This window comes from Serinus canaria, chromosome 8 (genome assembly GCF_022539315.1).
Source record: "Serinus canaria isolate serCan28SL12 chromosome 8, serCan2020, whole genome shotgun sequence".
Lineage (NCBI taxonomy): Eukaryota > Metazoa > Chordata > Aves > Passeriformes > Fringillidae > Serinus > Serinus canaria.
This window is the reverse complement of record NC_066322.1, coordinates 10619824-10637219: the sequence shown is the minus strand read 5'-3', so window position 1 is coordinate 10637219 and position 17396 is coordinate 10619824. Positions and strand designations below refer to the sequence as shown.

At 43.8% G+C, this 17396-nt stretch overlaps 1 protein-coding gene across 7 annotated transcripts in view; it reads left to right on the top strand.

Moving 5' to 3' along the window:
* Window positions 1-17396, top strand: part of PTPRF (protein tyrosine phosphatase receptor type F) — a 375785-nt gene that overhangs the window by 257169 nt on the left and 101220 nt on the right. For all 7 annotated transcript variants that reach the window (XM_030226334.2, XM_030226335.2, XM_030226333.2 and 4 more), the window contains one exon: window positions 11717-11905. In XM_030226334.2, coding sequence (XP_030082194.2) covers window positions 11717-11905 — 189 coding nt within the window. The remainder of the gene's footprint in view (window positions 1-11716; window positions 11906-17396) is intronic.

The window sequence follows — 17396 nt, the reverse complement described above, 5'->3', positions numbered from 1 at the left end:
TGTGTGTGGCTTCCATCAAAACACTGAAAAAGGGCTGTCAGGAACAGTTGTAGCCAGTGTGTATGTGAGGGGCAAAAGGAAAGATGGTTCAGAGCAAGGGAGACAAACCAATTCATGCACTCAATTCATCCGTAATCATTTTCTGAGACCTGCAACCCCATGGAACTTTAGCCCCTGTCTGTCAAATGCTGCCTGCCAATCACTCAGACAGGGCAAGAGCACAGTGTCCCCTTATAGCTGTTCTCAATTTTGTTTATCCTGAACCTTGACTTTATTGCATGAGTAGATCCTGAGAGGTCCACAGTGGCTACCTCCTCCTTACCCCCTTCTGTGATTTCCCAAATCAAAAAGAATAAGAAATAATGAAACCTCAATAGCTGCTTTGGAAAGTGTTCCTTCTAACCACTAATGTATGGAGCTAGTGCAGAAGTCCTCCTAAAAAAAGCTGGAATGACAATGCAGTTGAAAAATAGCAGGTTGTCTTTAAGACTTCAAGGCCAACAATCCTTCCATTTTCAAGAGAGGGAAAACCTTTTTAAAGCTTTCCTTAATTTAATTTTCCAGCACAGTGAAGCTGAAGCTTGCCAAATCCAGGTATCTGTGTAGCTTTCTTGGTTTTATTTTGCAGATTTAACATTCTGGGGGAAAAGGCAGGGACCATATTTAAAGAAAATATAACCTTCCACCTGGCAAGTCAGAGTTCCATGCCACCAAACTGTGCAGCCTTCCTCACTTGCCAGGGAAAAGCAGGGGAAACCCACAATTTCTGTGGTAGTCATTTGATAAAATGGACCTTTGACTACCCAAATATGTCTAAAGTTAGGGAATGCATTTTCCCTGAAAAGGAAAGAAATTTCAGCTGATTTCTTGCATTTGGTTATATTAAGATGAGTACCACAGGAGCCAAGAGTTGCCTTTTTTTTTTTTTTTTTAATCCACTTGGTCTTGATGTGATTTCACTGCCAGCTTTCCATTTATCTGTTGTGTGCTCTTTAATTCATGAAGGCCTGCACTGGAGACTTGTTTAAAACCCTGGCTGAAATTGTCAGCCACTCCTTTTATTGCACATCTTTCTGAAAAGATGGGTGTTGTGGCAAAGCAGTAAATAGGATATTGAGCCTCTGCAACACTTGCTATCTGTAAAAAGAAGAGTATGTCCTCTGTTAAACTCTGAGTAATTACATCACCCCAGCATTAAAAACCATCACTTGTCTGGCAACAGTGTCTTACTTGTGCTTGCATGTAGCCATTGGTTTACTGTGGGCCTTTCTACATCCTCCTGTCTCTAAAGCCTCTTAGGGTAACCAGAGTCTCCAGCTAAAGTGATGTTGGAGGCAGTGCAATTAATGGATTTTCTAGAAAGTGATGGTTTAACATAAGACATAAAACATAATAAGAGGATATTTCTGTCTTTGGCTCTGCTCAAGGCTTTCTGTGTTTTCCCTTTTATAAAAAGTCAGTGCCCCACCAAGTAAATAAAGTTACTTACCCAAGATATTTTCTGTGATGGAGTATTTTGAAACTTGTGCATGGAAGGCAGTGATGCCATGTCACTGATCTGTTTGGTGTAGACGTTTAATTAAAGCTCTTTTTACAGTTCTTGAGTGACTTCCATGGTAGCAGACCCTCTGTGCCTGAGCTGGTTGCAACAGAACAAGTCCACTGAAACTTCACATTTATTGATTCATTTGAAAATAAAATTTCTCTGGAAAAAAGGTATTGGAGAAACTTTATCAGTGTCACAGAGCTTATGTCAATATGTGAATATTTCTTAGAGATTTTTAAAGGTTACTTTCTTTCTGAATACTACAAAGAAATGATGCTTTGGACTATAAATTTAATTTGTGTTTTACTGTATTGGCCTTTACTGGGACTGCTTCTATGTACTGTTTTTGCTAGCTATTTTATATGATTTATGAGCATTTGCTCAAAACACAGTTTGCTACAAGTGAGGAAATGGCAGATGGAACCACGTGCATGAGAATCTAATGATAAGGCAGGAAGGGATGGTTCTGGAGGAAGGCTGTAGAGTAAGGGAAGAGGTGATAAGGAGAGGTAGCAGAGCAGGCTGCTGAGCACCTGGGCTGGTGCTTTTCAGCTTGTTGGCTGCAGAGGAGCCTTGCTTTTGTAAGAACTGTGTTCATCTTCCTTTCCCACACCCACACACCTTGATTGCTGGCTTTGGGATTCAAAGTTTCACAGCATCACAGAGCAACTCCATCCTATAGCTTGGCAATTTTGGAGGTTGATTCCAAAAAGTTTCATTTTAGTCCTTGAGATCAGAGAACAAAAAGGTGTTTCAGGAGGATGTTCTTTGGGAGCAGAGGGAATCATTGTTTTCCTTTAAAGCTCTGGCTGGTTGTGAATGCCAGAAGTATTTTTGTGCTTTCTCTAACGACTTTCTAGTTCCTCCCCAGCACAACTTGAAGTTTCCATTTCCAAGCTGGGCAGCTTTTCAGCCATCCTGCCCCCAGCCTGTAGCTCTGTGTGGTATTATTTTGACCCAAGTGCAGGACCCAGCACTTGACCTTATTGAACCTCATAGTTTTCGCCTCAGCCAGTCAGTCCAGCCTGTCCAGAGCCCTCCTACCCTCCAGCAGATGGACACTTCCACCCAGCCTGGTGTGCTCTGCAAGCTGACAGGGTGCCCTCAGTCCCCATGCTGTTTGCTAACAGTTACCTGGTACCTCGGGGGGCTTTGTTTGGGCATCCTGGGGAGGGTGAAAGACAAGAGGGAGGTCATTCTCTCCTGAAAAAGTCAGCAGTCCTTGCTTATCCTTGTTGTTTGAATACCTTCCTTTTTCAGTAACTTAGATGTGAGGAAAAGCTCTACCTTTTCTTTCCCATGTTGGAACAATTGCTGGAAAAGAAGACTTTTTCAGCAGGACATTTTGTAAAAACACACAACTTGTTCACATCCTTGAACAAAGTTTTTGCTTGAGATTTGCTGGCCAGTGATGCTCTGACAGGCTGCAATGTTCTCCAGAGCAGGAGAAGCCTGGATTGACAATGATGCAACAGACTGCAGAAAGGAAGCAAATCAGATTTTAGCAGGATCCAGCCCTTTCAGTAGGAGTTAAGTGACCGAAAATCTTGCGTTCTGGTCTGTGAAGTGGAAATGAACAGATTTAGTATTCCAGCTGAGTGGCAACAGGAATGCTTCACTTTAATCTGAAACTTGATGTTAGAAAGCGTGGGAGAGCTCTGCTGTCAGATTAACTCCGTTCTCATGCCCTTTTCCCTGCACTGAACTGCAACCAAACATACATGGATCAAAAGTCAAATGCTCAATTAATTTAACCACACGTTGGATTTAATGGCATATGGTAATGCATTATTGATTGCACATCTTAAAACTGAAAATCTTTATGCTAATAACACCTCACATCAGGGCAGGTAGTATGAAAAATGCAGTGGATTAATAAATGACTTTGACTACGAGTAAGAGTACCATGCTTTTCCTTGCAAAGATTGAAGTTTTGGGTGTGTTTTACTGGGGGTGTGTTTATATATTCTGTCACAGGGAAACGTGCAGTAGCAATAATTATGTTGTATTTCTGAGTATAAAATATTAGAATGCCACAATGGTTCGAAAACAGTTCTACAGGCAGTTATATTCAACAGCTGGTACCCACAAGTGGCACAGTCCTGCCTGAAAGCACAGCGTGGTCGACTTTTACTGTTCTTTTACTATGGAGTCTTAATAGCTGTCTGCAAAACCCTTCTGAATTCATGCTTTTGAAGAACTTTTGTGAGTTTTTTCAATGCATACTTCCAGCTGATGAGGGGTTTTTTTTGTAGTAGTTACTGAAAGAGCCTAGCCTTATTTATCAGCTGTTGGATATGACCCAGAAAACTCTATTTTTACCTACTTGAAATCATGCTGTAATTTTGAGGGAGGAAATAATTTTTTTTTTTTCCTCACCAAACAAGGATTTAAAAAAAGAGTGCTTGCTCAGCCAGGGAGTCTTGCAGATATGTTCTATTTCTGTGCAAGCTCTTTCTCATCCACATTTCTGACATTTCTTGATGTAGTTTTTGCTGTGCTGTACACTGAATGACTCTCAGTGCCATACAGTCTAAGCTCTTTTAGTACTTCACCAACATGACCAACTAGATGCTCTGGTTTTTCAGGAAAATGCTTGTTTCCATGTGCCTTCGGCTTTGAGTTGTTTGTGGTCACTGCTTTACAGTTGTGGCAGAGTAGCAGGCTTGGAGCAGGATGTTCAGGCTGTTTCTCCCATTCTGAGGCTTTGTATCACACTTCCCAGGACTTCGTGAGGCTGTGTCATCACCTTGGAGAAGCTCTGCCCTGTGGCACAGAGTTTGTTTGGCCTAAGCAGAGAAGCTTCTGCTATCATCTTTCTTCTGGAGTTTTTAAATTCTTTTAGATATATTTGGTATCTCGGTCTTGGAAAAACTCGAGTTTAGGACCAAGGCTGCAAGTGTGATTGTCATTATGAGGAAGCCAGAATGGAAAGCCAGAAGAGATAGCTGGGTTGACAGTAGGATGTGGTGGTAGGAATTTCATAAATGCCACCTCTGACTGTTGCAGTCTAATCTGATCAAGCTGTAAATAATTGTTTTCTTCCAGGATGGGTTGAGGTCTCCTAGTTGGCAGCAGACTCTGCAGCTGACACAATACAGGGCAGAAGTTGTTATTACTGAGGAAGATCCCTAAACTAAGAACTGCAACAGTGGGTTGTGGGTGCATACCTTTAATTTGGCCAGGTTTGTGACTTACCTCTGCTCTGAGTCAGCTTCAGCAGCTGTTAATCATCTTCGTGTTTCCTCTGTCTGTTTCCTTGTACCTTCCTCAGGCACAAGGTTATCTGTGAAGGAGAGAGAGGAATTGCCTGTTCTTCAGTGCCAGTGAACATGGCAGGGGTGGGGTGCTCAGCCCTGAGAGGGGACAGGTTTCTGAAGTGACTGTGTGTTATCTGAGCACTGTGCATGGAGAGAAGCAGTGCAGGGACTTGGCAGGAGCACAGCCTGATTGCTCATCAGAGCAAGTTGGGAGGTGCTGCTTTGTCTTACTCTTGGGAGCACCTGCCTCTGCAAAGCTATCCTGCTCCCTCTGAGATAACCAGGTGCTTGGAATGGCCACCTACACTACTGAGAAGCTGTTGGTAGCTTGTAAATGGGTGTAATTGCTGTCCAGACATGAGAGGCCAATGTCAGCAGTGCTCTTCTGGCACTGGAAGGGTAGCACTGTCTACACTGGGTGTTTTATGGGCTCATAAGCTCTGGAACAAGCAGGTCCCGTGAGCTCCCACGCTGTGAGCCCCTGGAGCAGGAATCTGTTTGACAGTTCATCCTCTTCTGCCATGTCTAGTCTCGTATTTTCTTGAATTTTCCTTACAGTACTTTCTTTGTTTTGAACTGACTCAGATTCTTTCTTTTGTGAGCTGTTTTGCTTGTGCTGTGATCTTTATAAGAGATAGCAAATAGTTTGTTTACTGTAAGCTCTTGTGCAGTAATTCATGTGGTTACACCGTGAAACAGAGAAGTCCTTCTGGAGCTTGTTTCCACACCCACCCATTCATCTGTGCCCTTCTCCCCATTTTCAGTACACGGCTTCAGCATGTCACGTTGGCATGATGTCATACAAAGCCAGCAGATTTGTCATTAAAAGCCTTGTCATCAATAGATGACTGTTTGTATTTTCTGCCTGCCTGAAACTGTTTTATACTTACTAACCCAGTAATTAAGACTGTGCTGCCTTTGAAACAGGTTGGTTTCAGTGCCCCACCTTTTCCTTGGGCAATTACAAGGCGGTGCCAATGTCGAGGGGGGTGTTCATTAGCCTGGATGAGACTTGGCTCTGCAGCCGGCTCGCACAAATGCGCTCCGCCCGCCACTCCCCGCATGGGCGGCAGCCCAATACTGGGCAGCCCTCGGAGACCCTGAATTCGGGTAATATTTGTGGTGCACCTCTTTAGGAACTTGTGTAAGAAGGATGCAGAAAGAGAGCATTGCCTGAAAATGGCTGATAAAATGCTCTTTGTGCAGCTTCAGTTGAACCTGAGCAGAGTGATGTCAGGGTTTTCTTATCATGTAAAGTGATGCCGTTCTTCTGGGCCGCTGGATTGCTCGGCTGCTTTTGATTGTCTTGAGGTAATTGAATAGCTGTGCCGTGTACCCTGTGCTGAAGGAATCAGGGCTGTTTATTCAGCAAACAGATGTCCTGCTTTGTGGTGCACTTACAGTGTTACTGGCTTGCGTCTTTCATTAGTAAATATTGCCAGCTATCCAGGCTATCGTCCTTGCGCTGATAATTTTGCATTTGCAAATGTGTTTTTGTGTCACAAAGAGAGATTTGGAAGCTTGCAAACTTTGCAAAGTAATTCCTTTGATCCATCAGGAAAGAGGCTGTCAGTAGACAAGGGTTATCCCTGCAACATCCTGTGCTACAGTGCATCAAACCACCGGATCTGGGCAGGATCAGTTCAGCCCTGGTGACGTGCACTGGGTGTGATCCCAGCCTGCCTCACCAAATGGATAAGGAACATGTGAAATAGCTTTTGGTTTGTATATCCTGCTCCTGTGCAATGCTGACCGCAGTCAAGCACATTTATCAGAGATCTCGCTGCCCTCAATCCATTTCCTGGCTTGTCCCTAGCACCACACACTCCTGAGTGGTTTCAGATAGCTGGCAGAACTGAAAACAAAGCAGCTTTGTGTTTTAATCATCCCTGCCGAGACCCTAAAATTGATGTTGATCTGGAAGTTCCTCAGCTGATGCAGGCTGGCGGCAGCCAGTGGCCCAGATAAGCCATTTCCAGCCCTGTATGGGGATAAGGCCAATATCTCACTTGAAAGGAGTTGAGAGCACCCCTTCCAGTGGGGCAGTGGTTTTGATAGATTGTAAGAGATTTACCCTCACAGCTGTACCTGTAAAGTATAGAAAAGCTACTTTTTCCTATTTTCAAATTATATTTGGTATCATTTTTTAACTCTCCCTCAGCAGTCTGAACAATTGGACTCATGATAGTAAGCAAGCCTGGCTTTTATAGGAAGAAGAATGTGACAAATAACTCCCATAAACGTGTTTACAGTTTGCACTATCATTTCTAAAATACCGTTTCCTACGTTGACACAGAGGAAATAAACAGTGGTAGGGGGAAGATTTTACAGGTGCCAAGTCAGGATTTGATCCCCCAAAACACAACTGCTTGGCTGCAAGAGCAGTGAGTGCTGTACAGTGTTTGTGCTGGTAGCAATTTGATATTCAGCTCCTCCAACTTTTCTGTCCTGTGAGAGATTACAAGTTTTCAGCAAAATCCTGGGGGTAATCCTGGAGGATTCAGCTGTCAACAGCTGTGCTCACCACAGACTCCTCTGCAGGCCATTTTTGCAAGCAGCTGTTATCTACACACCATTCCATGCTGGGGCTGATCCATGCTTCTTGTAAGACATAAATTGCAATTGCCTCTATGTCTCTTATCATCACTTGATATTTCGAGTGATGCAGAAAATAAGGACGCACCGAGGGGTATGTCTCTCACAGCAGCATCCTCAGGAAAGGTAGTTTTCTGGGGAGCTGGGGAACAAGCCATGTAATTGTAGCTGCTCTAAAGGAGGTCTCCACTCCAGTTTGGGGCTGTGGGAAAGGTTTCTTACCTTAGTTTTTCCCTTAAAGATGAGAAATCTTTGGCACAAAAGAGCTGTATGAGAGCAGGGGTTAGTTTTCTGTCACCTCAGAAAGAAGATTAGCAAAGGGAGCTGTCAAGTGAGAGGAGATATCCTCTGCCCATGCTGTCATGCTAGATGCCAGAGGGACATTCCTGTCTCCTTGGTGACTGCTGCTAGCAAGACCTTAGCCTGGTTGTGGATTTTCTAAGTCTCAGTTTTTAACTGCAAAACCCACTCGTTTGTTCTTTTCTCTCTTTTTGTTTCCCTCTCCTTTCCTCCTCCTTCTCTCCTCTATTCCTGCTTTCCTCTGTCATTTCTGCTGCTGCTGCTCTAGTCTGTGGAGGCAGTTCGAGCTTGCAGTGCCCCCAGAAATCCTGTTGTGCCTACATTTTGCTTGCTCTAACTTAATTTCTACCTTCTGAAAGTACCTGAAACCCAGAAATAAAAACCAGTTTCGATGGTATGCACTTGAAAGCAGATTCATAGCCTGTTCTAATGTGCAGTGAAGGTACACCGGCTATCCTCAAATAAAACCAACTGCTGACAACCTCATTTTCTCAAATAAGAGTATCCTTGTATTGGCTGGAATAGGAGGTTGGCTATTACTGACAAGCTCCGTGTGCAGACAAGTTAGTACAGAGAGCAAGGGCTGAAAGGAGCCGAGGCATGACTGAGCCTCATAATTATACCCAGATTAGACTTTTGCCTGAGGGCAAGGCACGGCGAGAGCAGCTCTGAGCTGCTGTCGTGGTCTGTAGTGTTTGAACACAGACACATCCCTTGCCGCCCCAGTGAAGTCAGCAGCGGCAGGCCCGGCTGGAACACAGCCCTGTTATCTCTCCACGAGTGCTGCTGACGGGGCAGGCGTGGGCTTGTTCCGGGCTGGGCTCTGCCGTGTGCCCAGCTCAGGTTTTCTCCAGAGCCGCTCTTTGCCAGGAGGGTTTTGGGGGGCTGCCAGAGCCACACAATGCAGGGGACACCTGGGGTGGTTGAGGCTCCCCATTTCATGATGGTGCAGGGACACCTTGGACCATCTCTGGAGAAGGGGCTTGTTCTCCTCTTGAGCTATATCCTCAGATGTTCTGAGCTTGTCCCCAGCACGTCTTCCCTGAAGCTACCACAGAACTAGCAGCAGGTGAACTCCAGCCTCTGGGTGTCTGAGGTGTCATCAGAGACCAGCTGTCAGATTTCCCTAGGCATCTCATCACACAATGATGTGACCTGGGACTACAGCCTTCTGGAATCACACTGCTGCTCTTAAACACCAGTGCTGCCTCTGTGTTTGATTGACAAGGGATCAGGCAAGTCCTTGCTTGGTAGATGCAGGCATGCCAGCACTGCTTGCTGGAGTTCTTCCAGGCATGCACAGAAACTGGGCTGTACCAGTGCTAGCCCAGGAAACGTGCTGTGGCTCTGACTGTGAAGGGTGCACCATTTCTCTACTACTGTCATTTGCCTCAATAGTTTTGGGGCTTGTATGCAGTTAAGAGGGAAAAGTCTGTGCACTGCATGAACCTTGCATGGCTGGCTGTGCTTGTCTGTGTCCAGCATGGCATGGGGTGTGGGTACTGAGGATCATCACTACCAGGTGATAAGCCTGTGCCCTTCTGTTCAGGTGATGAGTGCCCAGTGTTCTCACCTGGGCTCTGTAATGATTTGGTCTTTCAGGGGGTGGTTGGTGTGGGAGCAGCCTTGTATTTAACTTCAGAGTGTAGAAAAGGCTTGAGCCAAGAGTTCTAGTACAGCAGAGGCATCTTTGCTGCTGGGTGTTTGCAATCAGTGTCTCTCTGTTACTCTGTGAAGTCAAGGTTAGATGGTGTGATTTCTGCTGGTCTGTGGCTCATCACAAACTGCTAATTTTGATTGAACAGTCACTCCAGTGCAGCAGACTGGTCGTGTACCTGTGGATCAGACACTGTGAAGGACTCTCTGGTCTCTCTCCTGTCTGTGGTCAGGGATCATTGCAGACAGGAAAGAGATTTCATGTATAAATGCTGGTTTCTTTCAGGTTTGCTTTTAGTTATGTGCTAAGCCTCTGCACAGACTTTGGATGAAGTTAACTGGGTGATACTTAGCTCAGTGCATTCTTTGTAAAATCTTGTGCAAACCAGAAAAGATTGTCAATGGTAATCGTGGTGATTAGATCACTTCAGGGTTTCAGCCTCCCCAGAGTAAACATCTGTTTTCAATACCCTAAATGGCAAGGTGCTGCACTATAGGCAAACTTGGCCTTCCTTAATCCAAGGGACTGTTATTATTTACTGCTTTTTCTATGTATCTTCCTTTGCTTTTAAGCCTGTACCGTGTTGTACTTTTGTATGTACCCTTCTTTTGTTTCTTTTCAGCCATGTAGGAGTATACATTGTGGTTGCTCAGTATTGAGTGCTTCTGCTGCTTGCTATTGAATGCTGGTGCTGGTGTCATTCCAGTTAAGCTCTATGTACCTTTTGTCTCTGAAAATCAATGGAGAGCAAATTTAAAAGGAACTAAATTTCATAGTACCTTTCATTTAAAAAAAATATAATTCCATTTATGTTTGCTCATGATGAGAGAGGTTCTCAGGAGGTCGATCTGGGAGACAAAAATACAGTTTTTGCTTTTAATAAACATCAGGAGCCTTTTTTCCTGTAGAAAACCTTGAATGCTTCATAGTCACTCTCACCTAAATTATATTCCCAGGCTTTCTTTTTTTTGTTTGTTTCCAGCAGCTGTTGCCTTGTGCTACAGTCTTGATGTGCAAACAAGTCAAGGGTCTTGGGAATTCTCTAGAGATCTTAGTTAGACATGTGCAAGATTAGCCACCACAGGCCATGTTCGTGCTGCAGGTGTGGCAGTAGAGGTAGAAGGAAGCACCTGAGGTGACCTATTGCTGGTATCTTCCTGTGTGTAGTACAGATGTGCAGTGATAGCAGGAAAAATCAGATTGCACAAGTTCAGACTCCTCTGGGACTTGGGAAGATGCTAAGGTCTTGTTTGTTTAAACACTGCAGTGAGCTGGGAGCCTTGTAGAATTGGATTTGCCAAAGAAGAAGTTTGCTTAAAACAGGGAAAGAAGAAACATACTGAAAATAATTGAGTTTCTGGTGCTTTAAAAGCTTCTTAATGTTCTTCAAGTTCTTTTTTTCTGCAAAAGTATGTTCTTTTGATTGCAGTTCAGGCTTAGCAGAGTACATTACATCTTGCCACAGAATGAATAAGTGAGCTCAGTTCTGCAGCTGCTATTGAATGATGATGTTGGAGCATGCCTTGGCTTATCAGTGAAGGCTGCCTAATGTATTCCACCCAGCCTACCTGAGCGTGCTCTGCAGCAACAAACCAAATTAACTGTTTTTCTACCTACTGTATGAATGATTTCAGCAGTTAAGGGGGTGCTTTGTTTCACAGTATTGCTGTAAGCCATGCTAGAGCATGCACTGGCCATTTCTTGCTCGCCTCTGTTGCTTTCTACAGCCCAGAAAATGCACCAGGAGCTTGCCACAGCACAGTCTGGCCAGGCAGCTCATAAGCAGAGTGTGGCTCATTAGCTTTACATTCATTAGTTTCTAAAAGCCTTCTGAATCAGATTTTGAGGCATGGGGAAGAAATTTACAGTCTGTCCTACCAATGTGACAGAATGATGCTAGTCAAAAAAAGAGGAAAAAAGGGCCTCTCTGGACCTTTCTAAGGGCTTTTATTGTTTAGTTGTTGTTTTTCAAGATGCCTCAAACTCTTTGGGTTTTTTGGGTTTTTTTTGTCTGTTATCTTCAACTCAGTCCTCCCACAAAAAGTCAAATACCTGCTTTTACTGAATTATTAACAACAATAGATGGAGCTTATGTATCAATGAAAATTATGAACATTTCCCAAGGCAATTGATTTAAATGGAGTTAAATTTAGTGGAAGCTTCTATTGGTGTAATGAATGCTCATTATAGAGCCTAATGTGCTTTAAGGGCTTGATAACCTTCTCAGTAGGGAAGTCAGACTGCTGTTTTCCAGCAGAGGCACAGATGCTGTAGGGTGGCACTGCTGTCACTGCTACTGTATCCCATTGCTAGGCTGAAGTGTTTCTCTTTAACCTTGTGTGTTTTTTCCCCTTGCAGAAGACCACCTTCCAGCTGGCTTCCCAACCATTGACATGGGCCCGCAGCTGAAGGTGGTGGAGAAGGCCCGCACAGCCACGATGCTCTGTGCTGCCAGCGGTAACCCTGATCCCGAAATCTCCTGGTTCAAGGACTTCCTGCCCGTCGACACTGCCACCAGCAATGGGCGAATCAAGCAGCTCCGCTCGGGTAAGGTAGCGAAGCAAGTAAGCCTTCCCAGCCTCCTCACTCTTCCTCCCTTTTCTCTTTACATGCTGCTGTTATATTTTCACTGAAATGTAATTCTAAACCCAAATGTCAGTTTGCTCTGAGCTTGTTTCTTTTACGATGTAAAAGCAGTTTTTGGAGCTGATCCACTCTGGCAGGATCAGCTCCAAAAACTGCTTGTTAAATCAATCTGTAATAGACATTTTAACAATCAGGCTTGTTAAAATGTCTATTACAGTGGACGTGCCTTTTGGAGCATCACCTGGATATCTTCTTTGGTAGACCGTCTTGATATTGCCCCAAATCCTTGGTGGGCTCAGACATTTCACTGCCAACTCAGTGGGTCTCAGGTGTTTTTAATAGGAGCACAGTGCAAATCAGGATAATGAGATACTGGTTGAGATTTTACAATCACTGGTGATACGCAACTTTACTCCTTCTGCAAGACAATGCTCTGCTTTCCATTGAGTTCATTGCCATACCTACTATGTGACACCACAAGCATTAAAAAAAAATCCAAAAAGCAGCAATTCTGTGGATTTCAAAGGAAGATGGACACAGTTTTGAAATATACCATTTCTTTTTGAGTCTTTTGTGTGACAAGCCAGATATTAGCTTTTGAAATACAGATGGTTACTTCTTGGAGGTAGCTAAGAAAGCACTTATTTTAGCAAGGAATTCAGTTTTTCTACTACACTGTTCAGTCTCCCAGGACGGTAAGGCCCATTAGAGAATTAAAGAAAATAAAACATTGCTTTATTCACTGATGAAGTGGAGCTCCACAGTGTGAATTAGAGTGGCTGTTTAACAAGGCACAGCACAACTACACAGCAGCTTTAGTCTGGGGAAAAAGCCCCCAGTGCCCTACACAAAGTACAGAAGGGACCAGAGCTGGAACAGCTTTGGTCTGGAGAGGTCTCATGCTTCAGTATGAAGCAGACTGCCTTGCTTGGCCATGATTATCTGTGGGTACTCAAAAGCTATTTGTTACAAGTGCTGCTGCCAGGGAATCACCATCTTCTAACCAAGGTGAACATCTTGAAATGCTTCTCCATAGCAGGAGCCTTCTGCATACATTTGATGGTGCTTAGATGATAAGTAGGTTTGTACTTGGAGGAGTGGGTAAGTGAGACATCACTCTCAGCAGAAATAGAACCCAGCTTGACACTCCTGATCCCACCTTGATGTACCAGTGAATGCTAATTATACTAATGCATTTATAGTTTATGAAATTTCCCAGTGACCTTTAGCTTATCTCCCCCACAGCATGGTTTAATCTTGATCTGTTTGTGCTGGAAGAAAATATCACACTTCTTAATTATTCTGAGAAGCTTTAGGAAGCAGCAATAGGAAAGTGCACATGGATGTGTTTCACTTCGTAGCTGACTAAATCAGCATCAGAAATTACCATAAATGAGCAGCAAGGCAGCCTCTGATGCACTTGCTGTACGTTCTCCAGCCTCCTTTTCACAGGCACTTGGCTGCCTCTCTACCAGCTGCTTCACAAGTTTGGTGAGATAGAAAGTTTAAAAACAAACTAGTAAAGCCTGTCACAGTGTCCAAGTTTTGATTCCTATTTGCTGTTCTTCAGCAACATCTCAATTGAATATTTCACCTGGGATTCAAACTCCAGAGCCGGCTACTTGCGGAAGACACAATAATTACCAAGGGAGGTGTCAGGGGAACCTTTTAGAAATCAATGAGCAACACACATCCTCAGACTCACAAAAGAAATTGATTAGCTCTCTAATGTAGTATGGGAGGCTTCTACAGTTCAGTGCAAGAGACTTCCAAATATGAATTCAAAGTTTTCTTTTCAGGGATCTGGTGCTATAATGCCAAGATTCACCAAGGCTCTGCTCCACCCTGGCATAAGTGGGGAGCATGAAGTTTGCAGCTTCTCATGGACCAGAGATTCAACCCCTGTTTGCATTTGTGGGTTTTTTCCCTGTATTTGTAATGGACATAAAGTAGAGCCTGCACTTTTGAAGTGCCTGAGTCCCACTTAGGTGACTGCAGCGCCCTGTATGAGCAATGTGATGGCTTGGGCAGTTTCCCATTCACTCTGCAAGGTGTTAATTGAGCTCTCCAACACTACACCATAGTTGGGCAGAGTTGCTTTTCAAAGAAAAGAGTATTTAAATAGATACCTCATTATATGGTAGAGTTTAATAGTTTGCAAAGTCTCTGCTCCATTAAGATCATATCTTATAGTCAGGCTGGCATATCTGCATGAATGTCAGTTTATACTATCTCAATCTTAATATACCCTCATTTAATTTCGTTTAATTAAAACCCAATAAAAGCAAGACAGATGTAATATAGTTAAAATAGCTGCAGCACATTGTGAGCCCAGTACTGTGTGCAGAGTGTCCGACCTTCAATGAGTACATCATGTATTAGTATTCAGATGTACCAAATATAGGGCACGAAGGTCAAAGCAGCTTTAGAGTCTGATGTAGAGAGGGGACTGAGGGATGATTCTGTTTCTTCAGGCTCCTAGCATGGTATAAATAGTTAGAGGTAAAGAAGCAGCATGTTTGGGAAAGGTGCTCTCTTCTGACACTCACAGTTATGTGGGCTGGCAGTGCTCTGGGGGCTTCAGGCAGGTCTTTGAACTTGCAGTCAGATCATGTGCCCCAGGGGGCTCTGAACATCAGTTTCTAGAGTTCTGTTCATCTTCTGTCAAGGTACTAGAGTTTGTGGTTTAAGACATCCAAGTCACCATCGTAGACTTTTTTAAGCCCAGCAAACTGTTGTTTTTGTCAGGAGCAAATGAACAGTTTATAAATCTGCCTTGTATCCTACTCTCCCTCTTTTAGTAATTATATCTACATGTGTGTGTATGCACTTTCCCTATTACACCTTCTGACAGCATAACTCTATATTTGGAGGGTTTTTAAACTATTTCTTACCATTGCTTACTTTTTTCTTCCCAACTAAAGCTTAATTCTGTTTTAAGTCCCGTTCTTGGGTAGTTTTACAAATAAATGTTAGGCTAATAGCTACAGAGATGAGAACACAAATAAATAGAGGGTTTCATCTCTATTTTCCTAGATCAAGGCAAAAGCAAGGTCTCTGACTCATGCTGGTTGTAGCAAATTCTCCCTTGTTCATCTTGCTAATACTTCCCACCTCTTGTGGGGAGGCTGCTGTTCTGCAAATGCAGTGACTCAGGACAACTCCCTGTTCTCCCCCTGGGGTGTGTAGCTCCACTCATTGCCTCTCAGTCAGTGACACAGGATCTAAGGCCAGCTCTGGGCTGAGAAATCTCCCCAGCATGCTAACACATTTAAAATTTGTTTGGCTGAACTGATTTTAAAACTGTCCAGGCACCGTAGTATTGCAAGTGATGACACACATGAGTTCTGGCAGCCAGAGTCAATGCTGCACCTCTAACCATGTTTTAAAATCAGTTAATGATGTGGTGGAAGCTGAGTATAGATCAGATTGTGCTGATGCTTTACAGTTCTTCTATACAGATTCTTGGATCAGAAGCTCCTAAAGGACTTCAAAGCAACTCAGTTGGAATTCATACTCTCAAAGCTCTTGAATGTCTCCAGTGATTTTCATAGCTGAAGAATTGCTCTTCCACCTTGCTCTTCAGAAAACCTATGAACAAAATGTCAAATTAGAATAAATGGCTATGCTGACTGTTAACATAAGTTTTTGCCATGTAAGGAAACACCAGAAATTCAGAAAGCATTATCTTTCGTCTAATAGAGAACTTGGTATTACAAAAAGTATCATTCTCTTTTAATCACTTTCAGTTAACTCAGTTACAGAACCATGCCCTAGATCCTAGTGCACCTCCTAGACAATTAACTGCAAGTAAAGTATTAAAGAGGACTCTGCAGGTGACTTCAGTCACTCTCTGGAAAAGTGAAGGTGCCTCTAACACAGAAGCAGTGGGAGCTAGCTCACCATATCACCTTGCTTCATTTGGGCTCTCAGACTTAGCAGCAAGCATTTTCCTTCAGGCTTGATCCTATCAGTAGAAGCACTACTTACTTGGAAGCAAAAGGAATACCCAACATGCACAGAGCTAACATGCAGAAAGAGGGGGTGCCTCTTTGTCCCAGTGAAGTGGCCATGATGTCCACATCCTGCTTCACTGATAATACCCAGCAGTCAGTATCCAGCAGATGTTCAGCTCTTAGCAAGGAACAGCTTCGTGTCCTAGGCATTGGCTTGGGACAAGATGCAAGGACCATGTAAAAGAATGGAGATTGGGTGGTTTTATCCAAAAGGATCAGGGAGCCCACACAAGATGGATGCTCTCTCAGAAATGGCTGACTGGAAAAGGGTTGAAGCATTACAGTGGCCAGCAGCAGCCAGTTGACACCTGAAATTTTGTCTCCTGGAAGAACATAACTGCACGCCTGGGTGTTGCTGTGGGAGGTGCACACAGCAATTGTGGAATACCTTCAGACTCCTGGTGGCATCTGGTGGCAAGTAGTCTTTCACTTTTGAAAAGATTTCCCCATAACCTATGCTAGGAAGTACCCAAAAGCACTGTCACAGTTCCCTGGGACCCAGTGCTGCAGTGCTCTAGTGCTCAGTTGCTGCTAGCACGGGCCCTGGTTTCTCTGCTGATGTTGCTTTGGAGTTATTTTTTGGTGGTTTAGGATCTTACAAGGAACTGGTGTGTCAGTAAGCCTGAGGTGAGTTTGTTAGCAGAGGGAAGTCCCTTCTCCATCAGAATTCTCCACACTGGGAAATACTGATGCAAATAACCCCAGGGGGTTTTCCAGTGTGTCATCCGATATTTTTCCTTGCTTTGGGTGTCTGACTGGGTGCTTCCAGTACACAGAGAATATCAGGGCCAGCACTCATTCCTGACTGAGGTGAATGTAGGGGGTGTTTCTCAGTGTCTGGTATCATGAAGAGGAAGTAAACTCTCCTTCCTTATGAGTGTTTCAGACCTTTCAAACACAAGGAACTGGGTTTGAAGTTTGATTTTGGGGTGCCCTTTGCATAAAGCAGCCTGGTGATCACAGGACACAAGTTGGCCTCAGTAACCATTTGAGTGATGGCACCTTCATCACTTGATGAACTTTCTTACGTTGGCCCTCTGTGGCCTGTGTGCTGTGATTTGTCCATTTGAGGGACACACTAAAAGGACAGCAGACATATGATGTGAAGAATGAAGGGAAACTTCAGTTTGTTCCTTCTGGATGAGGAAATTGGGTTCCATCTGAAAAGCCTTGTGCACACTCTGTAAACAGTGTCCTCTGAGTGAAAAGTGAATGTCTTAACTTTGCAAAGGTGAGAGAGACGTGGAACAAACACTGCAGTAAATACAGCAAGCCTCTGTGTTGCTCCCACAAGGTTTGGATGGCATTCAGAAGCTAGGAGGATTGGGATTTAATTTTTGAAAAAAATTAGCTGGCCACATTTAACACTTTAGGGAATCTGCTTCAAGTATGCAGTTGCTTCTAGAGCTCTGTATGGACAATTGCATAATAGAGAA